The following is a 23,320-nucleotide window of genomic DNA, read 5'->3' as shown; positions in this document are numbered from 1 at the left end:
ACAGGATGGCTCCATATGGAATTGCCAAATGATCCGGGAATCCCACTTCTGGGTATCTACCGGGCAAGAGCTGAAAGCAGGGACTCGAGGAAATCTTGGTCCGCCCGTGTTCATGGCAGCATCGTTCACAGGCACCAAAAGATGGGAGCAAAGCAAGGGACCGCTGATGCATGAATGGATGACCAACACTTGGTCTAGAGCACAACAGAATACTACTCAGGAAGGAAGGGCATTCGGACACCTGCTACAGCAGGGATGGACCTTGAGGACATTATGGTCAGTGAAATAAGCCAGTGCACAAACAAATACTGTACGATTCCACTTAGGTGAGGTCCCCGGTGTAGTCAAATGACAGACACAGAGAGTAGAGGGTGGCTAGCGAGGGGCTGGGGGAACGTGGGGTTAGTGTTTAATGGGGGACAGAGTTTCTGTTTGGGAAGACGAAGAGAATTCTGGAGATGGATGGTGGTGATGTTCATCCAACGCCGTGAATGTACTTAATGCCCCTGAACTGAACACTTAAAAATGGTTAAGATGGTAAATTTTATGTTATGTGTGTTTTGCCACAATTTTTAAAAAGTAAGTCCCTTAATTAAAAAAAAACTGGATTTTTAAAGCAAAAGGTGGAATTCTAGAAAACATTTTTCCTCCCATTTAATCTATTTTTAAGACCTCCTGTTAAGGGCTGCATAGGATTCCACTGTGCGGCTGTCCCTGGTCCCCAAGGAGAGTGTTTCCAGCCCGTGCTGTGAGGGGAGCGGTCCCGACCGTCTTTGTTTGAAGCCTCTAGCTTCGGAGCCCAGATCACAGGAGGTCCTGTTGGATCGGGCCCACCCTTGGACCCGCGGTGGGCGTTCATTGAACATCGGCCTCCCCTTGGGCCGAGCCTGAAAACCCCATGGGGGCAACCGTGGGTTTGGAGAGGAAAGGTCTAGAAACTCCCTCATCAGCTCAAACAGTGACTCTCCCTGGCTCCTGCTTGCACTGGACAAGATCGGGGATGACCTGGGCTGGCTCTGTGGGGAGGGGAGTCCGCAGGGTCCCCAAGGCCAGGATGGTGCCACCCCCCAGTATGCCTCTGGTCTGTCACTGGGCCCTCTGCAGTCTGGTTCCAGCGTCCACCCCCTCGGTGGGGGGGGGGGGGGGGGGGGGGGAGGGGAGACGCCCTGGCCTGGGACTTTGTGTCCAGGATATTCCTTGCTCAGGCCCCTTTCACTTCCTCCCTGACCCCACTCTCGTTTCCTGTTCCCCTTTCCGGAACCACAGCCGTCCTGCTGGCACCGCAGTCGCCATCCAAGGGTCAGCAGCACCCACGGGGAGGCGCCTCACGGTAAGGGTCACCTTTGCAGACCACCCCTACCTCACGGCACGCCTCCAGGAAGGCCCCTCAGCCTGGCGCTCTCCTGATCCTTGCACAGCTCCTCAACAGTTCCAGATCGTTCCTCCTTACAGGGCTCCAAGACCTCGCTCTCTCCAACCTGCTCTTGTCTCCGGTCCCCCACCTGATTTAGATGTTTCTTCCAGGACAATGGTGACCACCCCCCAGTCATCTTCTGGGGCCAAGTTCTGTCCCGAATTGGCTGCCGAGTGGCCCTTCTTACGCTCCCTTCGGACCGTGTCACTGCCCTGCTTAAGTCCCCGGGCAGCGCCCCCGCCTGCCAGTAGGGCACTCTGCGTCTTAGGGCACAGCCTTTCTGGTTTTGTTGGCCGCTTAGTCTCCTCTACTATCCTTTCAAAGCCCAGCGTGGCATAACCTCCTCCAGGAAGCCCTCCCAGACCGCACGGAACACATCTAACCCCTCTGAGGTGACACCCCCCTCCTCTCCAAGCCTGTGTGTCCCCCACTGCGTCCTCAGGTCCAAGGGGTGCAAGGGAGGGAAGAACGTGACTCACGGACTCCAGCTCCTGGTTCCGGGTGCGGAAGCGCTCCCTCTGGCTGGAGATGATGGAAAGTAGCGAGTCTACCTGGCCCTCGGGGAGGGTGCCGCTGGCTGGTGCCGAGGGGCCTAGGATGTAGGATGTAGAGTGTCTTGGGGTGGTGGGAGGCAGAACCCACCAGTGGGCCCTCAGCTGGAGCAGCCCCAGCTCTGACGGAACTCTGGCCAAGTGCCATGAGGGCGGAGGCATAGGTGTCTGAGCACAAGGTGCTGGGCGGTTGGGGAAACAGAAGGGTGGCCAACGGAAGAGGTGCGACAGGGAACAGGGATCCTGGGAGGGGAGGGCCATGCCGTCTGAGGGTCAGGCCCCAAAGCCCCCTCCTCATTCCTCTGTACTTGAGTCTGAGACCCCTGCATCTGTCAGACTCGGGCCCCGGTTCCTGGGGAAGCAAAGGGACGCTGAAGGTGCCGGGAAGCCACGAGAGCCCCCGCTCCAGCGTCCTGGCCCCGGAGCCCTGGGTTCCGCCTCAATACTGAGACCGGCAGCGCAGGGGGCTCCCTGACAGCATCTCAGCGCTGAGGCCTCCCGTGCGGAGCTGTCGACAGGCCACTGGCAGGGCAGAGGGGGTCAGGGTCCTAGGAGGGGGTGTCAAGCTAAGGCACAGAAGGGCAAGTAGGGGGGACTCAGCCCCCTCGTTTAGGTTGCTGCTGCCTTGCTGGGCTGCGGGACCCTGACCTCTGAGGAAGGGGAGTGCCCTTTAGGGATCAGCGCTCAGACTGTAGCACCTCTCCTCTCCCTGCTCCTGCCCCGCGCATCACTGCCTGGGAGACACGTCAGCCCGTGCTTACCGTAGAACAGGGCAGTGGCCTCCTTGATGGGCTCTGGGATCTTCTCCAGGCCGTGCTCAGCGGCGCCCTGCAGGGGAGAGGAAGAGGCTCCTCCATACGTGCTACCGAACAGATGGGGGGCAAGGCCCAGGCGGGGCGGCCTGGTGGCAGGGCTGGGCACGCTGGTGGCCACAAGAGGCCCGGAGAGGGTGCCTTACGTGGGCCACCAAAGGGAAGGCTGGGCCTTAAATTGACCCTGAGGCAGGAGCTCAGGGGCGGTGCTGTCACGGGGCCACTCGGCCCTGCCCGCCAGCCTGCTGGGTGACCTGGGCCGGCCCGGCTGCTCTCTCCGAGCCCCATTTCTTCATCTATAAAATGAGGTGGGGGACAGAGCAGAGTGACTCCCAAGGGCCCTGTGTCCCAGCCTTCCATACTCTTGCGGCCTCAGTCCTCTAGCTGTGGGATGGCTGGGTGAGCCCACAGCTCCCAGGGCCCAGTTCCAAGCCGGCGCCTGGACACAGGGTGCCTCGTGCCAGCTCCAGGAAGCCTGCCCCCCGTGCCCTGTGGTCGGGCATCCCGGAACCGGGCCTTTGCGGTGACGTGTGCAGGCGATGCTCAGAGGCTGTGGGTGACAGCCCCCGCGGGCCTTGTGGGGGCCGGTGGACACCAGCTGCCTGAGGACCGGGCTGGTCAACCTGCAGAGTCGCAATTTCTGAGACTCAAAGCCTGGGGCAGGCGGTGAGGGGGCACGGTGGAGGGGGTGGGCTCACCTCGGCGTCTGGCCGCTGAATGGACTGGATGGTACTGAGGTCCTGCTCCAAGCGGGCGATCAGGTCCCTCTGCTCAGCGGCCGTGGCCGTGGCCTCGGTGACGTGGGCTTGCAGATCCGCGCAGCGCCCTGTGCCAGAGGAAGACGTGGTCGTCAGAGGGAGCCTGGTGTGGCCCGTGCCGCCTCTCCAACCCACAGCCTGTGCCGCTGCCTAAGGCACCACCATTAGGCCAACCAGCGAGGCCAGGGGTGCTCCTGGCTCTAAGAACTCATTACGCGGCGACGGGAAGGAGCCCAGGTCGGGGATGCGGGAGGAACGGGTCCACTCTGGCTCTGCCGTGACCAGCCTGGCCAGCCCCTGGCCTGCTCCAGGCCTCTCTTTACCTCTGTCAAGCAAGACAAGGTGGAACCCGGCAAACCCCACGTTCCTTCCAGGGCCGGTGCCCTGGGATAATGACCAGAGCGAGGCCTCGGGGTAGGAGTCAGAGAGAAAGGTATCAGCAGGCGGTAGGAGGCGCAGGGGTGGGCAGGCCCCCAGCAGATCCAGCAGGAGGTGGGGGAGTGAGGGGTCCCACCTCTGGAGCTCAAGGCCAGACTTGCTTGGCCTCTTCCTCAACAGGCTCTGGCCCAGTGAGGGGGGTGGGGTGGCCCCCCAAGAAACCTCTGATCCACCCACGTGCCACCCAAGTGTCTTCGCAACGGCGCCAATCCAAAATAATTTTGTGTGGAGGGTGGGAGATATTGGGGAGATCTAATCCAGGCCCTGGTGGGTGCCATCAGCAGCCAGTGGCAGGGGGGACGGCGGGGGCCCGGGGGCCAGCCGACCTGAGCTTGAGGTCTGGCTCTACTCCTGGTTGGCTGCGACTCTGGGCAGCAGCATGGCCCTGTCTGGGCCTCAACAGAGAAGGTGCTGGAGGCCTGAGGCCCTGGGCGCTGTCCTCTGGGATAGACCGCATGGCCACCAGGGGGCACTGTGACACCAGAAATGCCCAAAGGCTCGAGGCTATGGGCAGTGTCAGGAGAACTGCCCGGCCTCTCCCCATCACAGTGATTCGCCCGTCAATCACTGTGCCGCCTGCTGACCTGCTGGCCAACTTGGCCTTGGCCATGCTCAGCGTCCCGGGCTGGGCGGGGGGGGGCAGCTGGCCCCACCCCTACCTGCTCCATCTCCCGGGGGCCCACTGCACGCCCGAGTTCTTTACACATCTCCTAACAATTCAATCAGGCAGAAAAGGCGATCCCCATTTTATAGATGAAAAGCTGAGGCCTCTTGGTCCAGGCCCAAACCTAAGGGGGTCCACTCCTGGCCATGTCGGAGCCCTTCCCCACCGCAGGGTCTGCACCGGTTCAGGCCCTGAATGGCCTTCTTCCTTCAGACGTCGGTACCCGGCAGGTAGGTGTGGTGGTGAAAGTGAGGGTTGGGGGGGGGGGGAGGGGGCTGGGGGAAGAGGCTGGATCTGAGGGCAGGGTCAGGTCATGGAGGGAGAGCTGTGGGGGTGGGGGGGCAGGGTTGGGGTCTGGCCTTCGGGCCGTAGGCCCTGGGGACAGAAGGGACAGAGAGGCCAGCAAGAGGATTCCTTGATCTGCCACCGGCGTGTGGCCATTCCAGCACGGTCCTGGCCAGGCCCCTGGGGTAAGGACGATCTGCAGCTCCTGGAACCCGTGGTGGGCACGGGGGAGCGGAGGGGGCGCCCCGCCCAGGTTTCCTGTGCCTTCGTGCCTGTGCCCGCTGCTGTGGGTGTGGGCACACGTTCCCTGCCCACGCACACACGTGACACTGGGCACGTGAGGGGCCCTGACAGCAAACCCTGTGTTCTGGGCCGCCCCAGACGCAGGATCCGCCACCGAGGGGACCGCTGCGGGGGGGGGGGGCGCAAAGCTGGGTGTTGGGAGTGGCCGTCCCCAAAGCGGTGACTCTGTGCAGCTCTGAGGGCTGGCGGGCACGCACTCGCAGCGGACTTGGTGGACCGCTGCCCCTGGGGCGCGGGGAAGAGGCTGGGCACGGCGGGCCAGCGGAGGGGAAGGGGTAAAGCTGAAGGACGGCCCCGGGTGTGGTGGGACACGGGAGGCCCCAGAGCCAGGACCTGGACGCCGTCGAGGAGCCCAGCCAGACCCCGGCGGCGAACCGTCGCTCCACGCCGCGGGGACGAGAATGACCGCGTGGGCATCCCCAAAGGAGGGACCTCAGTTACAGACCCCGCTTGGCACTTGGGACACAGAGTCCCGAGCCACTTAAATCTGCTACGTGAGGGTCCCCTGGCTGCCACCTCCTTGCTTTCCTCTGCCTCCTCTACCGGGGCAAGGAGCATCTCAGACCAAGAAGTTAGGGGTCACCTCTCCGGGTGGTCACTCAGTGGTGTCAAGGGAGGCCTGAGCCGGATTCTGGCGGAACTGGGCTTGAGTTCTGGCCCAGGGACAAGGCAGGAGAAGGTACTGGAGACAGTTGTGACCCCTTCGTCATACAGAACCCAGGGGGGGAAGCCCGCGCCTGGAACTGGCTCCCCAAGTGGGGAAGGGGAGAGCAGCAGCGTCGTTTGGCTTTGGCAAGTACAAAGTGCCAGTGGACAGGCTGAGGGGTCCTGTGGATGGGGGAGGGGGACCCGTGGCCGGAGGCAGGGAGAGCTCAGCAACCCCCGCCACCCACCCGCCCCCACCCCCCCCGCCGGGTCCCACCCCCAGGGCGGCAAACATGGAAGCCCAGAGAGAGCTGCCGTGAGAATGGCCAGAATCTTCAGGAACGCGGACACGTTCAGGGGTGTCCCAGAAAAGACCCAGAGAGGAGGTGGCAGGAAGCGGGGCGGAGGGGGGGGAATCAGGAGGAAGTGTGCCAAAGTGCCAAGGTGAATAGTGACTGTCAGTGAGTTAAGGAGGGGTCACCGGCGTCTCAAGAAAGGCTGAGCAAGGAGACCGAGGGAAGCCACCGGTCAAGGCGTGGTGGAGCGGGAGCGGCAGGGGTGTGGAGGGACCTGGGGACAAGCCCACTCCGGACAGACACCGGATGGTGCCGTGCAGTGGGCAGAACCTGGAGCAGGAGGCACGCAGGATGCTGTATCCAAGAATGAGGGGGAAGCTTCTGGAGAGGGAGAGGCTGGGCAGGGGGAGGTGTGGGGACAGGGGTGACTGATAGAGGAATGCCTGTGTGTGAGCCAGACAGCCTCCCCCCACGAAAGTGCGGGGGACCTCGTCCTTCTGGGAGAATCCGGGAAGGCTTCCTGGAGGGTGCGCTTCCCAGAGGGGAGAAAGAAATCCAAGCAACATCAAGGTCAAGACTTAAGGAGACTGGACTATGACTTAAGATCGAGGCACGATTTCGGACCGTGGGCCGATTAAATGCGCGACTTAGCACAACTGGACGGCAGGCCCGGGGGTGTGGTGCCCACAGCTCTCCCGGGGGTGGGGGACCCCGTGTCATTCCACCAGCCACTTGCGAGCCAGCTGGGAGTGCCGGGGCTGCTCGTCACACACCGTCTCTGCACCTGTCTGTCCCCACAGGTGCCCAGAGATGAGCGCTGAGGGCTCCCACACCTGCAGGTGGCAGCTCCCCTCCCCTCCCCCTGCCCCCACTCCCAGGCCAGAGGACCCTAGCCCGTGAGCGCCTTCTCTCCTGTGCCATCGGCTCTTGTGCTCCTGTCCACAAATACACCAGCGTGTTGACCTTGTTCTGGAACACACACACACACACACACACACTCCTCTTGACTCCACTTCCCAAGTGCCCTTAAACCTTTCCCGTCTGACTTGGACGCCCACCATGCCTGTCCTCGCCGGGTGGCCGATGACGTCGCACACACTGCTGCGTCCCCAGCCCCCGTCTTACTGACCCACCAGCACCTGGCTTCTCAGGCCTCCTGCCCCCCCCTTGCCTGTGCCGCCCCTTCTCCCTGCTCAGCTCTCAACACTGAGGCACCCGGAGCTGGCCCCGCACACCACTGTCCCGTCCCTTCCCTCTGGCCACCTTGCGTGCCTCTGAAAGCCGGTAACTCTCCAGCGTGTCGTCCAGGCCGCTCCTCTCCCTGAGCTCACTGTGAGGAGTGCAAACAGGTCCAGCCTGCAGGCCGATCCCCGCCGCCCCCAAGCCTGCCTCACCCCAGCTGGACCCCCTTTGCACAGCCCAGGAGGTGGTATCCTCGGGGCGGTGGGAGCAGAGGCCGGGCCACCCGTGAGTGGCCCGGCCCGATTCCCTGGGGGCCACCCTTGCTCCTTCTCTATGACTCCTTTCATCTAATCTGTCTCAAGTCCTATCTTCGGCCCTACCATCGAAACACGTCCAGACTCCAATCACTTTTCACGGCCGCTGCCAGCAGGTGCCGGTCGTCGGCTCTCGTCATTACGGTGACAGCTTCCTCGATGACTTCCCTTCTCCCACCCCCACCCCTACAATCACAAAGCAGCAGTCAGAGAGTCTTTTAAACAGTGAGATCGGACCACCTTCTGTTCACACCGTCCAATGGGCCCTACATCCCTCAGAGTGATAGCCAAAACTCTACAACGGCCTCCGAGGCCTTCCTTGCCCTGCCCTGTCCTCATCTCTCTGACCTGGTTGCCTCCCACTCTTTCCCTTGGTGGCTGTGCTCCAGCTCGTCTGGCTCCCAGGCACATTGACACCACAGGACCTTTGCACTTACTGTTTCCCCTCTTCCTGGAATGTTCTGACCTCAGGCATCGGCCATAGTTCATTCCCTCCCCTCTGTCAAGACTCTGTTCACATGTTAGGTTCTTAAGGAGGCCTACCCTGACCTCCTGGTTTAAAACTGTAACTCCTCTGCTTGATTTTCCAGGTGTCCTCCTTCCCTTGTTTCTGTCCCATAACACTTATCACCGTCTAAAGCACTGTGGAATTCTCTTATTATGTCTGCCGTCTGACAGCCCCCACGAAAAGGCAAGCTCCTTGTTTGTCCCCTGCTATCACTGCAGTGCCCAGATCAGTGGCACACAGTTAGCCCTTAATGCCTACTAGCTGACGGGCTGAGTTTGCTCCCCCCGCCACCCCAGCGGGGAAGCGCCCATTCCCTTAGGTGGAAAGTTGCAAAGGGATTTCCAGGGCCACACAGTCTCCCAGGTTGGGTCAGAGGTGGCTGGACACAGGCAGCAAGGGCCTGGCATGGCCAGCTGGTCTCTGCTGGTCCCACCACCTGATAACTGCCCAGGCCTCACCCAGAATTCTCTGGGCCATGCCCTGAACTGGGACTGCGGATCCATTTTTGACTTGGGCACATGCTGCCTCTCACTCTCGTGTGCCCTCCCTGCCTCCTGCAGATGGCTCTTCCCGTGCCAAGGCCACTCCCCATCAAGGTCTCCTGCCTTTTCCCAAGCCGGTGCTCCGGTGCCCCCTCAATGCCAATTACAGGCCCGGGCCTGGGCTGTGGTTGCGCACCTGCTCTGTCTCCCCTCTGGGCCGTGAACCACTTGAGGCTGCCGGAGTCCTAGCCCGGAGCGTGTCCCCGGCACAGGGCAGTTGTCAGTGACGATCTGCTGACTAAGCCCGTGAAGGACTGGAGAGAGAGCTGCTGGGTGTGGGGGACTCTGCCGCCCCACCTGTGTGTCCGCCGTGTGTCACTGGGCATCACTGGCGGTGGTCAGGCCGCAGCCACTGGTGCTCTGGCTAACCCGTCAGAGGGCCCGGCCCTGCGTAGGGTCCCCTCCCGCCCCGGCACAAGGTGGACACAACTGTGACTAGAGGAAGCTTCTCCAGCCACTAAATCCAATGACATGACACCCACATCGACAGCTCCAACTGCCACGTCCCGAGTGCCCGCCGTGGGTTGGGTGCTGCACCTACAGGTGCCATCGCTCGGTCCCAACCCCCCCCCCCCCCCCCACCTCTCAGCGGCCCTTCGAGTCCGGCATTATTATATCCCCTTCAAAGAGACAGAAATGGAATCTCAAAGAAGCTAAAACTCATTCATTCTTTGAGAAAGGGTTTCCTGAGCATTGACCGGGACTTGCCCAAGGCCACCACCGGCCAGCTGATAAGAGAAGACACTGGGAGTCCCGTGCGTTGCCACTTGACCGATGCCTCACTGGGAGGTGAGCGGGGTCCTCCAACCTCACTCCCTGGAGCCCCCTCCCCGCCCCCCGTTCCACTGTCCCAACAGAACAGCCTTTTACCCGTCCACAAACCAATTTCCTGGGAAAAAAAAAAAAAGCCCTTCCTAGTGACATCCTGGAAGAGGTGCTAAGTTCCGAATGCCCCAGACTCTGCACGCGCCCTGCTTCCTGCTCCTACTAAATTGGCTCACCCCACACTGGGTGGGCCAGATGCAGATCAAGGGCCTGGTGACCGGAAGCCCCCCACCAACATCAAAACAGCTCTCCGGGGCCCTCTGGGCTCTCGGCTCGGCCCCCCACACCCCTGCCCCCTCACAGGAACCGATGCCGCACCCAAGCGGAGACCAGCAAGCCGCGTGCCCCCCCAGAGCCGGCACGCTGGGGCTGCGGAGGAGGCAGGCCGTACCCCAAACACGAGCAGACAGGATCACGGCGGATGGCTCGCACACTCTAATACCTCCTGCGGCCCCTTGGACAACGCGGGCTTGAATCGCGCGGGTCCACTTAGACGGCGGGTGTTTTGAATAGCACCGTACCGCACACATATTTTCTCTTCCTTAGGATTTTCTTAACAACGTTTTTTTCTCTAGCTGACTTTATTGTAAGAATACAGCGTATCAGACGTATAAATACAAAACGTGTTCAGCGACTACATTACCGGAAAGGTTTCGGGTCAACGGTAGGCCATTAGTAGTTATGTTTGGGGGGAGTCCAGGGTTATGCGCGGATTTTCGACTACATGGGGGGGGGGTCGGCGCCCCAAACCTCCGTGTTTTACAAGGCTCAATCGTCGCTTCACCCCCTGTATCACCGACCGTGTTCCCTCCGGGCATCAAACAAGGCACATCATTGCTCAGACTCACTTAACTGTAGGGGCAGGAGGGAGGCTGGGGGCCCAGCCGGGAGTAGGGCCACCCCTCCCCGCCCCGAGTCACAGTCCCTCCTCTGCCTTAGGAACTGGCAGTTTGCAAAACGAAGTCAGGCCGACCAAACCACGGGGAACAGCAGTTTTGCTTAATTAAATCTCCCTTTAAAAGCACCTGGGGAGACTTTCTGGGTTAAGAGATTTTGTGCCAAGTGTTTTTTTTTTTTTTTTTTTTTTTAATTTTTTTACATTTTACATTTTAATTTAGTTACCAGATCTTTGAAGGGGGACGGGGCATACATAAACTAGCAATCTGCTCAAAGTCGCAGATCATGTTAGCTGAATCAGACTTCAAGTTTGTCAAAGTCAGACGGACAGAGCTCTGTTGGTTTTAGGCACATTTCTCCCATCTGTGGGGGCAGACATTCGGGGACAGCTCTAGAGGCGCTCAGGTCCCTGAGTGGCCAGATGAGGCTCAGGGCTGCCGGGAGTGCCTGGCCTTGGTGCGGGACCGTCTTGTGCTGGGGGGCTCCTCCCACTGGAGGCAGGATCACTGAGGCTCCTGTGTCACATTAGGAGCGTCTCATTCCGAAACCTCCAAATTAATGCACAACAAACTAATCACGCCCCCGCCCCCCGTCACACATGGGTGAGGAATGGCCAATTCTTTTCCAACCTTCTAGATTTCAAGATCAGAAACCAGCCAACTCTGCGGAGCTCTCTTGCCTCCAGCCTCGAGCGCTGGCTGGAGACCCCTTCTCAGGAGCCCGATCATTCCAGAAACCCACAGACATCACTTCCTCCTTCCTCTTCCCACTCACTTGCTCGCATTAACCAGCGCCCCTGGCTTATCCTTCACGTCGCGATTCAGGGACAAGGCGAGAGATCCCCACAGAGCAGGCAAAGCCAGGCCACCGGCTGAGTGCTGGCTGCTCTGAAGACATACCTGGCCGCGACCCTGGGGCCCCTGAGCCCCACTTACTGGGCTGCTGCCATCAGCCTAGTGCCTCGCTCAGCACTGCCGACTACCATTCCTGGTCCTCAAACAGCAAGGGTGACAACAGCAAGCGGGGACGCAGACCCGGTGGAGAGCAGAGAGCGGGGCCAGCTGGTGCGCAGAGACCCGCGCATCCCGCCCCACGCCAGGTTTCTGCCGACACCTGCCATCGGGGACACTGGGAGGCGGAGGGATGGCAATACTTTTTTTGTTTTATTTGAGAGAGACAGAGAGAGAGAGCACGAGCGGGGGAGAGGGGCAGAGAGAGAGAGAGAGAGAGAGAGAGAGAGAGAATCCCAAGCAGACTCCACACTCAGCAAGGAGCCCAACGCGCAGTGCAATCCCACGACCCTGGGATCACGAGCCGAAATCAAGAGCCAGACGCTCAACCGACTGAGCCACCCAGGCGCCCCCGGAATGGCAGTCCCCGAGGTGCCCTTTGGACACAGAATGACAGTGTTTGCTGCTTCTCCTCAGGCCGGGGCACTTTAAATAAACACAACCCACACATTCTTGTGTTTGTATAAAAGATATTTACTTCAATTATCACACCTAGGGTGCTAGTGAATAATAATAATACATGGTGTGAGTTTCATACAGTGATATTGCTTCTCCATATCATATAGGGACCGTTGTACAGTGCTGAGAACAGACATCGTATGGCTAACCAAAGACAGAAGGGACGACGTCGAGGGGCCGACGGGTGCCTCCCCCACCCCCACGCCAGCTGGATCAACTTTTGACTCTTAATGTCCAAAACAAATAGCAAGAAAAAAAAAATGTTACCAGAGATGGGTCACAGCAACACAACAGAGGCTTCTCAAAGCTATTTGTACAATAACGACGCCTTTTTTTTTTTTTTTCGTTTGTTTTTTGTTTTTGTTTTTGGTCAATCGGGTCTCTGTGAGGATTTAAAAAAAAAAAAAAGGTCTGTGATTGTATTAACAAACGAGCTCTAAAAACATCTAAGACTTAGTGCGTTACAGAAAATATAAAATACTGCTAAAATGTAAGACACCACGATACACTGGGGGGGTGGGGGGGGGGGAGCTGAGCTTATGAAGAGTTTTCCGGAAGAAGTCCGCCACTCTGTGAGCGAGCTTGTCTTGTGCTGTGTTAGTAGTCTGGGCAGGAGCGTGGTGCTCCCCGCTCTCGCGGCAAGTAGTTATTGCACATTGCAAAGAGCTAGGTCTTACTCAGTGGAAAGGGACGTGGGGAAACCCACCTTTTCGGCTGCTGCTGCTTTTTTTCCCCCCACTTGTATTTGCTAACGAGTTGTTCTCAAACGCGGTAAAGAGTTTTGCACGAATCCTCACGTCTCCAAAATGCACAGCATTTTCTGAGGGGTCTCGGTGGGACAGGAGAGGCCCGTTTTCCCCAGGAAAGAGGCAGAAAACGGCTCAAGAGAGAAATGCATAGACTGATTCGAGAGAAATGAGAACTCTTTGGGGCGCGGGTGGGGGAGATGGGGGCGGTTATTTCATCGGAGGGCTTTCTTTCAGAGATGAGGACAGAATCAGGACCCCCGACAATTTCAGAGAAGGGAAGTCATGGCACAGAAAGCGAGTCGGAGTTGGGGGGGGCCCTCTGGGAGCGGGGGTCAGCCGCACGGCCCCACCTGGACCTCGGCCTGGCGGGCAGCCCCCTTCTCCTGGGCCCCACCCCACCTTCACACCCGATTAGCAAGCAACGGGCTGTGTTAGGCTGTGTTACTCCCTCTAAGCTTCAGAGCTTCACCGCGTTAAGGGGGGAGGGGTTCCCCCCCACCTCACTGGTGTGGGTCCTCAAGCCACAGCCGGACCAGAATACACTGTTGCTTCGCAAGATGCAAGACGGTTTTGACCAACTTTGTGTGCAAGGAAAACCACCACAATCACAACAAGAAAAGCCAACAGAACACAGCAACCCACGCGAGCCTTGCAAGAAACCGCTCTCTCCCTCGGAAGCCACGGTCTCGACCAGGCCGCTGCCGCGCCGCCCTCTCTGACCAGGGCTCGCTGAAACTTCATGAACCCAGAAGTCTTAACCAGAGGCTCTAGGAGGCTTTGGGGAACTGAACTTTGCTTTTCTACGTCTCTGCAGCTCCTTGCACTGAGTGTTCTTCAACTCTCTCGTTTAAAAAAGTTAGACACGCGGAGACCGCTAGTTTTTGAGTGGCTACTCTGGACACAGATGTCTGATTCTGCTGGAGAAGCCCCCTCTGGCCCCCCAGTCGAATCCCCAGACCCTTCGGTTCTTTTGGGGACTGGGGGGCGGCGGAGGGGCGGGGAGAGGGCAGGAGGCAGAAGACAGTAACCACTGGAGTGATAGCAAGAAGCATTTATAACAACAACAACAACAACAACACAAAACAACAATACACTCCTGATAAGTACTTAAATGATTAACCTAACAATAAATAGAAGAGGATAGAAATAATTTTTTTTTTTTTTCTTCTCAAGGAAACATCCTTTTATAATTCTCCTCACGCACGCTGGCAGGTCAGTAGCAGTCAATTCATCTCAACAAGAAAAGGTTAAGTGCTGGAAGGGATGGCTGTCGTCTCACACTTGGGAGGGTTCTGAGCTGCTGGGTCACAAACACCGCCCCCCCCGCCCCCCCTCCCCCAGCCAGCGGTTCCAGCAGGTGCCTGGGGGGGGGGGGCCCTGTGCACCTGCACACCTCGCTCGGTGGTCAGTAAGAGGCAGGCTGAGATGGGGGTGGGGTGGGGGGGATGCTGGGGAGGCCTGTTTTCCCTTCAGTTCATGAACAAACGGAACTACAGTGAACATGCTCACCCACAACCTGAATCGTCCTGGTCTAAAGCTTACTTCGAGTTCATTTGGTGTGCAATACATTATCTCTTAAAAATGAAGAAAAATGATTTCTATTGCACAGAGCTTTTTACACATAGTCATCTACTTAAGTGCTTTCTGTTTAAAGCAAACTACAAAAAAAAAAAAAAAGGAAGGGGGGGAGAAAAAGAAAAAGACAAAGGGAAAATGAAAAGGGAGAGGAACTTTCGAACAAAAGCAGCCCCGTGCCACTTCGATGCATCTTGCTGAATGGTGTCTGGTTTCACCAACGGAAGTCCCAACGCTTCCGTACACACTGTGCTTCTGATTATTTTTTCCATAGGGATGTAGCCGTGACATTGGGATATAAGGCACCTTTCCTTTCTGATCACAGAAAGCTTGATACATAGCATATAGCATTATTTTGTGGTAGAAATGAAAGCCTAAACACTACAGAAAACAACAGTAACAAGACTACACTTAACGTCACTGGAGAAGCGAAAATGATCCTTGGAAAGCAACTCAAAGGTATTTTAAAAGGTTAATACCAGGGGGATGGGGAAGTGCACATTTATGCATAGCCTAATGCCTTTCTCTCACTAGCCTTTTTTAGGATTCTTCGCCTACAATGCCCAACTTTTCAAGTTAGCATTCCGGAGGAGACTAGGCGCTTTGGAAATGTCTTGTTAAAGCTAAATGTCACTTCATGCAAAAATGAGAATGGAGATACCGCTGACGGCGTGGTCACGGTATCTTTGGAGGGGAGGCGGAGGAAGGGCCGCAGGGCCTGGGCAGGTGGGGGCAGGTCCCCTGAGAGGAGAGCGCCCGGGGAACCTGCCTTTCCTTCTTCCCTCAGCAGGATGAGGCTCCAGGGCTGCTGGGGCAGGGAACTCGGGCGGAGCTCATTTCCTGCCCAGCTCACTGCTCTCCACGCCCCTCCTCTGCCTTCCGGATTCACCCCCTGGGTTTGGGCCTCCACTTTTCAGCACATCTGTAAAGGGTTCACAGGCTGGATCTTTTCGGAACTTTCATTGGGAACTGGTTTTCTTCTCCTGATGGTTTTCATCTACAAAAAGGCAAACGCTGATGGGAATGGAAAGATTTTTGTCAAACTGGACCCTTCTCTCAGCAAACGTTCCGGGCAACGGGACTGTATCACGTTGGAGTCCCGGGCCACCATCTTGCCACTTGGGGTGGGAGCTCTGCCCTGGGCACAGGGGTGGGGGCGGTGGTCACGAAGGCTCTCCTGTTGCCACCGAGGCGCAGACGAAACTACAAAAAGCACTGGGGGGGGGACTTCTAAGTGCGAGCTTTCCCGGCAGATGCGCAGGCAGGCGATCATGGCACAAATCTTTAGTTAGGCTCCCGGGTCGTTCCGGCAGGAGAATACTCTGGCCACCAGAGAGGGCGCACCCACATCTAACCGGCGGCTCAGGGAGCCGTTTTTGTTTTTGTTTTTTTTTCTTCCTTCCTCTGCACTGCATAGAAACTGGCATGTTCTTTTGGGAAGAGTCACGTGATTGAAGACTGGGTTTGTGGACTGGAGAACACCATCTCCTCTCCTGACCTTGAGAGGCTTCCAAAGGAGGTCTCGCGGTGGAGCTGAAATCAGAGCCTCCCTGTGCCAGAGACAATAAAGGCAGAGTTCCCCAACGCCAGGTAGGGATCCTGGGGAAGTGTCCTCACGTGGCCATGTAGGGGCAGCCCAGGGCAAGGGAAAAACGGCTTTGATGGAGCTCAACAGCTGAGCAGGAACGGACAGAAAGCAAAGGCAGGCCAAAGACAAGGCCCTCTGAGGCCCGAGACCGCCCCCGCCAGCAAAGGAAACAGCTGTCAGAGCGTTAGGAACAGGTGGAAGTCGAGAGAAAAATCCATGTGCCTCGTGGAGCACAGCTGTCCGTCCATGTTGCGCTCACAAAAGAGAAGAGGGGGAAGGAGCCTGCCCGCCAGGCCAAGACACTCAGGAATGCCGCGCCTCTAGCGTTTTCCCTCTCTCCCGCGCCGGAGTCCACTCGGGCCTCGCAGTTCTGAGGGGCTCGGGGTGGGGAGTAGCATCGAGTGGGAGCACAGGTCAGTGAGGTAGAAGGGGACGGAGGAGGAGTGTGCTGACGAGGGAGGACACCCAGGGAGGGAAGCAGACCTCCCGGCCTTCCCAGGGAGGGAAGGGACGTGGCTAACCCGAACCTCGCCTTGCTCCATCTCCCCCGCACGGCTGGCTTACTGGCGTCAGAAAGTGGGGGCTCGGGATGGCTAAGGGCGGACTCTTGCTTTTACAGGCCTGTCCAGAGGCGCCCGGCAGAGTGCATTTAAGGCAACGGCCGCCGTCCCCCAGCTCCAGGTGTAGTCGGTCACGAACACCGGTTCACTTTGTGCTAATCCCAGAAGGGCGTGCGTACACCTTCCGCCCCCCCCCCCCCCCCCCCCCCCGCCCCCGGCTCCTCTGCTACTTTCAGGGAGGTTTGTTTTTCTAAGGAGGGATGAGAAACATTGCATAGAATGTCAACAGGGTTCATTGATCACCGTGCCAGAGGGGGCAGGCGTTCAGGAGGAACCCCAGTTCGCCTGCAGCCGGGAAGGCACCGGCCTGTGGACTGAGCCGTCCGGTGACTCTTGTCCCGACCTCTTAGGGCACGACTGGGGCATGATCTTAGGGCAACGAGCCGACACCAGAGCTTTCCCTCGGATTAGAGTACAACCTGCCTTCTGCTTGGTTTCCTCATGAGCCGCACGACTGACGTGGCTCCGGGCCGGTGGGGGCGGGGGGGGGGCGGCGGTACATGGGGAGGGTCTCCCATGGCCAGAGAGAGCACAGACACTCAACCCCAAGCTCTGTAGCACTCTGGGTCTGGACCACCAACCAGCGGACCCAAACGTCCACATCGGGGGGGATGAGTTTTAAATGGGGAGAACAACGAAGATGCCAAAAAGAAGGAGACTGGGCAGGGAGGCACCTGTGCTTTGGAAGCACAGGGAACCGGCCCCGGGGAGGCAACCGTCATCTTTTTGCCTCAGTCACTCTCACAGACACAGCGGCCATGGTTTGATGGTGGCCATACGGGTCAAGATCCTGGCACTTCCTGGAGACTTCTCCAAGCCTGCATCCCGGGACAGTCTGCTGACCACGAGCCACCTTATGTTGTGATGTTCCTCACGCAGGTCGGCTCTGAGCATACTCGAGTTGAGCTGGATGGCTACGGCAATCCTTTCTGAAGATCAGTCTGGCGGACAGAGATCCCGGACGGGCCGACTGATCCAGAAGTTCAAAGGCCGGCGGTCGCCTGGGAGCCAGACGGTGGAGGCGAGCGGGCACAGGTCTAGGACGGAGCCCACACGCCTTCCGCCTCCGATCCCACAAAGGGAGTGTGGCTGGAACCAAGGGTCAAGAGGCCGAATGCGAACGCGGATTTTACACCGAACCTCCACTTAGCCAGCTAAGTAATGGCAAAACCCTTAAGTTATGAACACTGCCTCCAATTAACAAAAAGAAGCCATTTAAAATGGTATAATGGAGCTTGTAATTAAGTGTTAGTGTTTTATACGGAACCGCTTTCCCCAGGGGAGAGGTACAAATCAGCTTTTTAAACTGATGGAGCGTAAAGAGGAGGTCGGCTGCCTGTGGGGGCTACAGCTCGGAATGCCAGCCAGCTGAAGGTAGGCCCCCCCGGAGAGGACGCTGTTCAAGGCACTTGAATATTGCTTATCAAGATGAAAGATCCACCCTTAGACTCACACGGAGGTGCATCGAGGAGGGGGGACACTCCCCCGACCCCCTGACAGGTTTCTGTTATATAGTGGCAGCTCTTAGAAGTATTACAGTGAAAGCTTAACACAAAAGATCATAGGGTTGGGATCACGATAAAAAAAATATATATAAATAGAGGAAAAATACAAACACAGAACCGCAAGCAAACTTTAACCAACTGATTGTATCGAGCACCCAGATGTAAGTCTGGCAAAAAAGGTAGAGCGGAAGTCAACATAAACCTAGTTTAAAAACCACCACCACCACCACCACCACCACCATCACCAAAACCCAACAAAAATGGCTAAATCGCTTAGAAGAGCCAAAGTGGCTGTTTTAGACTGTTACTATTTGGCCACGAGGATGGACAAATCTATACTTTTTTCAATTCCCTCGGATTTAACGCCTTGGTAAATTAACAGTCCTGCCTTGAAAACTAAAACACTACCCTAATATTTCTGGTTAACACCCTGCTTTTCATTGCAATGAAAAATCAGAGATTTAGAGATTCGTCACACATGATGACACGATTCCCTCAAGGTTTTCGTGGAGAGGACACCACAGTACTGTCAGGGGCTCTGCTACTCACTGTCCTGGGGGGGGGGGGTCACTAATGCAAACTCGCGCTTCTTAATGCACCTGAATCGAGCCAGATGTTAATCTGTTTCCCCTTAAGCTCCTCCATTTTGAATTCTCTTCTCACTGAACCAGGTATCGAGTTCAGAGATGATACGACCATCAAAAGGCAAATAGCCTGCCTCCCAGCCTCCTAGAGCCTTCTGAAAACTTCTTATTCATGAAAAGGCATTGTCTTTAGTGTAGTGACTCTTAAATTTGTGAAAACTTTAACTAAGTGCTGCAGTTGCAGGTTAAAGGACTGTAAATGAACTACGTAATTTCTAAAACATCATGCAAGAAATGTGGTTTCACATCTTACAGTCAAAGTCCTACAAGTTAATTAATACAAGCACACTGAGGTGTAATAGCGGGGGCATACCTTGAAAATTATAACTCCCTCCCACCCCCCCCATCAAAAAAAAAAGGTAATATTAATTAAACTTAAGAAATAATGAATGCACCATTAAAATGCCATCCAAAGATGTTGACCTAAGACAAAGGTTTCAATGATACACAATACGGTCAAAAAGTTTTCAATCAGTAATATACAGTATGACAACTACATCTTGTAAATTATACCCAATACTGCCGGCAGTCTATCCCTCTAAAGAATATTTGCCCCTTTCATCCCTTCCTAACAATCAGATAATAAAATACAGCACCTATAAATAAGCAAAAAAAAATATATATATATACCGAAATCATCTATTGTTAGTTTAAAGATATGGCAATAAAGGAGTCTAAATTAGCAAACTTGTAGAAGCCATAACTGATAAAACAGCTTATTGAAAAAAGGTGGCAGTAATGCACTCTATGTGTGCACAGGTACTTAAGAAAATACACAGACGTATAAAATTGCACACACGCACACACGCACACTCTCACCCACCTCTATTCTCACGCGTATACACATAGACAACAGGAGGAATCAGAGACAAGTTAGACTTCAGGTTTGTACTTAGACTGCCCTACACTGTGCATAAAAGAACTGTTCCAAGAGGCAGAATGAATGAAGGGTCGATGGATGGTCTGGTCTGGAAGTGAAGAGCAACAACGTTTTGGTGGGAGTGTGGGCCATCTCTACAGGGGTGAGGGCAGAGCCCGGACTGCCACCTTCTCTCCGCTGCAGGGAAGGAAGCTTCCCACGACGGTCAACAGTCCTCAGTGCTTGTGGTGGGAAGAGCGGGAGAGAGAGAGAGAGAGAGAGAGTGCGCGTGCGCCAGAGCCTGCCGGGCCCGGGGAGCGGCGGCCCCTGGTGGGGCTCAGTCCATCAGGCGCCCGGGAGAGTGCTGAGAGGTGTGCTGCCTTCTGTGCCAAGGGAAGCCTGCTGACCACGCGGGGCGGGACCCCTGCGGCGCCCCCCCCCCCCCCCCCAAGCTGCCTGCTGCCACCTCGGCGGCCCACTCTTTCCTCCTTCCTTTACACGCTCGCACATGTGCGGACTCACTAACGCAGACGTAGACACCATAAATTAAAACAGAATGAACGGGGACATGCTACAGTTCTAACTTGTCTCCTAACCTCCGAGATATGAGGTCTGATCAGCGTGCTCTGCGGTTAGAGGTTAAAAAGCAGATTATAAAATACCTAGATTCGGATCTTTTCTTTTTGTCCTGATTTGGCCTAGAATGGAGTGTATTAAACAGACCCTGGCCAGCAAAAGCCCAGAGCCAGTTAAAGCTATGGATCATGTGCACTACATGTCAGGATTCTATTCACGTACAAGAAAACACTACGTCAGCTACCACAAAATCAGATCGTTTCCTGATGTGACTTCTCTTTCTGTTAAAAAATATGTGGAGTAAATGTGTTTTATTTTAATTCAAAGTTTCAAACGAGAAGATTCTTTACTTGAAAATATTTAGGAATCCAAACTAGTGTGTTTAGAGTCGGTTTGACTGTGCAATCTCTTAGTGGCAACTGAACAGCTACAAAAACTTTCTTTTTTTAATTTTTCTGAAAAATCCCCCCTCCCACCCCACCCCCTTTTTTTTTCCTGGTTTAAGAAGATAATAGTGTATTATCGCTCTGAAGCCATTAGATGGCAGATAAAAAGCCCCCTTTTAATATGTGGGTTTGATTTTTTTTTTTTTTTAAAGCCCACACGAAAGAGGAGGGCGCAAGGCAAAGCTGTAAGAGTTATTCCAGAACCTGTGGAAATCACTTAGGGCAATAAAAAAAACACTTCAGGGTACAAAAAAGCTCGACTACACATTTCCGTTTTCTTCCTTGAAAACACGACATAGATTGGGCTTAATGCTCCTTTGTTTTCTATATGCACCTTGGCCTATGGCGATTTTGCCCTGTGGCCCGCAGGGCGGTTAAGTGCGCAACACGGTCCAGGCCGCGGAGTCGGCGCCCGCCCCTCTGCCCGGCCCAGCCCTGCCCAGCTCAGCTCGGCTCGGCTCGGCCCAGCTCGGCTCGGCCCGGCTCGGTTCGGCCAGACCCGGCTTAGCTCGGCCCGGCCCGGCTTAGCTCGGCCCGGCCCGGCCCAGCTCGGCCCGGCTCGGCTCGGCCCGACTCTGCTCGGCTCGGCTCGGCTCGGCTCGGCTCGGCGGGACGGGCGGGCAGCGCCCTCTCAGAACTCCCATTCGATGGGCTCCTCCCGGCTGGCGGCCTTCTCCAGGCGGTGGATTATGCTGTTCAAGTTCGCGGCCTTCTTCTTCCTCAAGGGGTTGTCTCGAGAGTCCCTGGCGCCCGCCGCCTCCGGGAGGCCGAAGAGGCTCTGCAGCGAGCTGGCCCTGCGGGCGGCCGCCGGCGCGCTGGTGCTTGGCAAAGCGGAACTCCTGTCGGCGCCGTCCCGGGCCCGGCAGGGGCCCTCCGCCGGCGGGGCGGCTGAGGTAGCGGCGTCCTCCCCGGCCGCGGGCGCGGCGGCGGCGGCGGCGGCGGCGGGGTTTGGCACGGGCCCCGGGCCGTCGGCGGGGCCCTCGGGCGGCGGCGGCGGCGGCGGAGGGGGCGGCGGCGGCGCCCGGGGCCGGCCCTCGTCGTCCGCGTCGTCCGGGGCCGGGGCCCCCGAGGGCGGCGGATGCGCCTTCTCCGCCGGCCTGGGCGGCTCCTCCCGCTCCTCCGGGGCCGCGGCCGCGTCGGCCGGCCCTCCCTGAGACTTGGCGGCGGCCGCGGGGCCGCCCGACTCCTCGGCGTCCGCGGCGCTCGGGCCCTCGGCGGCCTCCACGCCGTCGCAGCTGTCGCCCTCCGAGCTGGGCGCGGCTCGGCCGCTTCGGGCCGACGGGGAGTCGCTGGCCCCGGCCTGGCCCTGGCTCCCGGCCTGAATCTCCTCAATGAACAGTTCTCTGCGGATCCGAGACCTGCGAGACACAAGCGGGGCGGCGCCGTGAGCAGGGGGCGGCCGTGCGCGCGCTCCGAGTCGCGGGGGACCCCTCCCCAGCCAGGCAGGGCGCCCCGCCCCCGGCGTCACCCCCCACGCCAGGCCCGGGCCTCGCCCCCGCCACCTCCCAAACTCGGTGCCTTTGCCCGAGTCGCCCCTCGGGGCGGGTGCCAGGCCCCTCTTTTCAGGGAGGATGGCGCGCCAGGGTTACTTGTTCAATGGCACTTTTCCTGCATCTCCTGTCCCACCCCACCTCCAATCGCGCTGTGAATGGCGCGGCCCATCCTTCGCGCACCCCAGGCCCCGGCATGGTGCTTGGTATACGGTCTTAAATGAGGACTGAACTAACAAATGGAAATGCAGAATGGATGGTAGCCGCGGCTTCCTCACCGGGACTTTGGGTAGTCGCCCAAAGTGTCTGAGCCACAGGTCAGGGGTCAAGGCCCCGGGCAGGGTTCTCCCAGATTATGTTTCAACCAATTCCCTCCTTTAAGAGGAGACCAGGGAAGGGTCACTTTTGAACAAGCAGGAAGGAGACCAGACACGTGCCCCAACACAGCAAGCGCGTTATAATCAAGCTCCCATACTTTGTCGGGTGTGAAGGGAGCAGCTGCACACGGGCCCTGGCCGTCCCTGGTTTGGGACGTCATGAAATGGCTCTTGTCAAGTCTGCTTTTGTGCCTGCGTTTCTCCTTCATCTTGCCCACTGTACTAGGCTCGATGAGAAGTCTCTCTAGGTGGTTCCAAAGAGCTGAGAAAGCCTCTGATTAATGTGCCAACTGTTAGTGGAAAAGCATCCTCAGGTCAAGTTAGCACTAAGCCCACTGTCTTGCAGAAGGAAACCGGGCCTTGGGCTAGGCATGCATAGAAATATTTTCTGCAGTACATAGACCCCAGTGAAGGTAACCTGTTTTGAGAGTCCACTATATGCCAGGTCTTGTGTTGGAGGAGGGCAGCGTTGAAGCCACCGGGAATCTGGCTGTAGTTTAGTCCAGTGTATCAGAACCCTGATGGCACTGATGTGTCAACACTTATTTGCTCCTTGCGGAGGACTCTTGTCCAGAGGATGGTTTCTGAGCCAGAGCTTCAGGGTGAGGTCCTAAAGCACCCCCCCTCCCGAAGTTCTCAGGGGGAACAGAAGACTTTCCTCCCTCTCTGGGCTCCCATGGGAGCCTATTAAGTGGGACCCCCTGCCGTCAGGTTCCTGGATGCTGTGCTGTGAGGGCAGGCCTGTCTGCTGCCTTTTCAGGCCCCTTGGCAGCCAAGAATGCCAGCCGGGGTGAACACCTAATCCCATCCCACCCTGGCTGGGGAGGTGGGAGGCCAGACAGGGAGACCTGTGGGTTGTAACTCTGAGTCCCAGGGGTAGACTCGCCCCAGAACGGAGCACAGGCTCTGTGGAACCAGGCAAACCTGGGTTTGTAAACTTACTAGCTCTGCAACATGGCAAAAATTCCTGAACCTTTTGGAGCCTCTC

The 23,320-nt window shown here is 57.3% G+C and overlaps 1 protein-coding gene across 9 annotated transcripts in view; it reads right to left on the bottom strand.

Annotated features, from left to right (window-relative positions):
* The window catches only part of CUX1 (cut like homeobox 1), a 377,056-nt gene that overhangs the window by 6,000 nt on the left and 347,736 nt on the right, over positions 1-23,320 (bottom strand). For 6 of the 9 annotated variants that reach the window (XM_043559788.1, XM_043559787.1, XM_043559786.1 and 3 more), the window contains exon 24: positions 17,646-21,823. In XM_043559788.1, coding sequence (XP_043415723.1) covers positions 21,097-21,823 — 727 coding nt within the window. In that variant the 3' untranslated portion in view covers positions 17,646-21,096. Of the gene's footprint in view, positions 1-1,893; positions 2,007-2,726; positions 2,794-3,475; positions 3,604-17,645; positions 21,824-23,320 lie in introns of those variants that run through there. The other 3 variants (XM_043559789.1, XM_043559791.1, XM_043559792.1) reach the window with 1 other exon arrangement.

The sequence above is a fragment of the Prionailurus bengalensis genome, chromosome E3 (assembly GCF_016509475.1).
Source record: "Prionailurus bengalensis isolate Pbe53 chromosome E3, Fcat_Pben_1.1_paternal_pri, whole genome shotgun sequence".
NCBI lineage: Eukaryota > Metazoa > Chordata > Mammalia > Carnivora > Felidae > Prionailurus > Prionailurus bengalensis.
The sequence above is the reverse complement of the archived record's forward strand: the minus strand, read 5'-3'. Positions and strand labels throughout refer to the sequence as shown.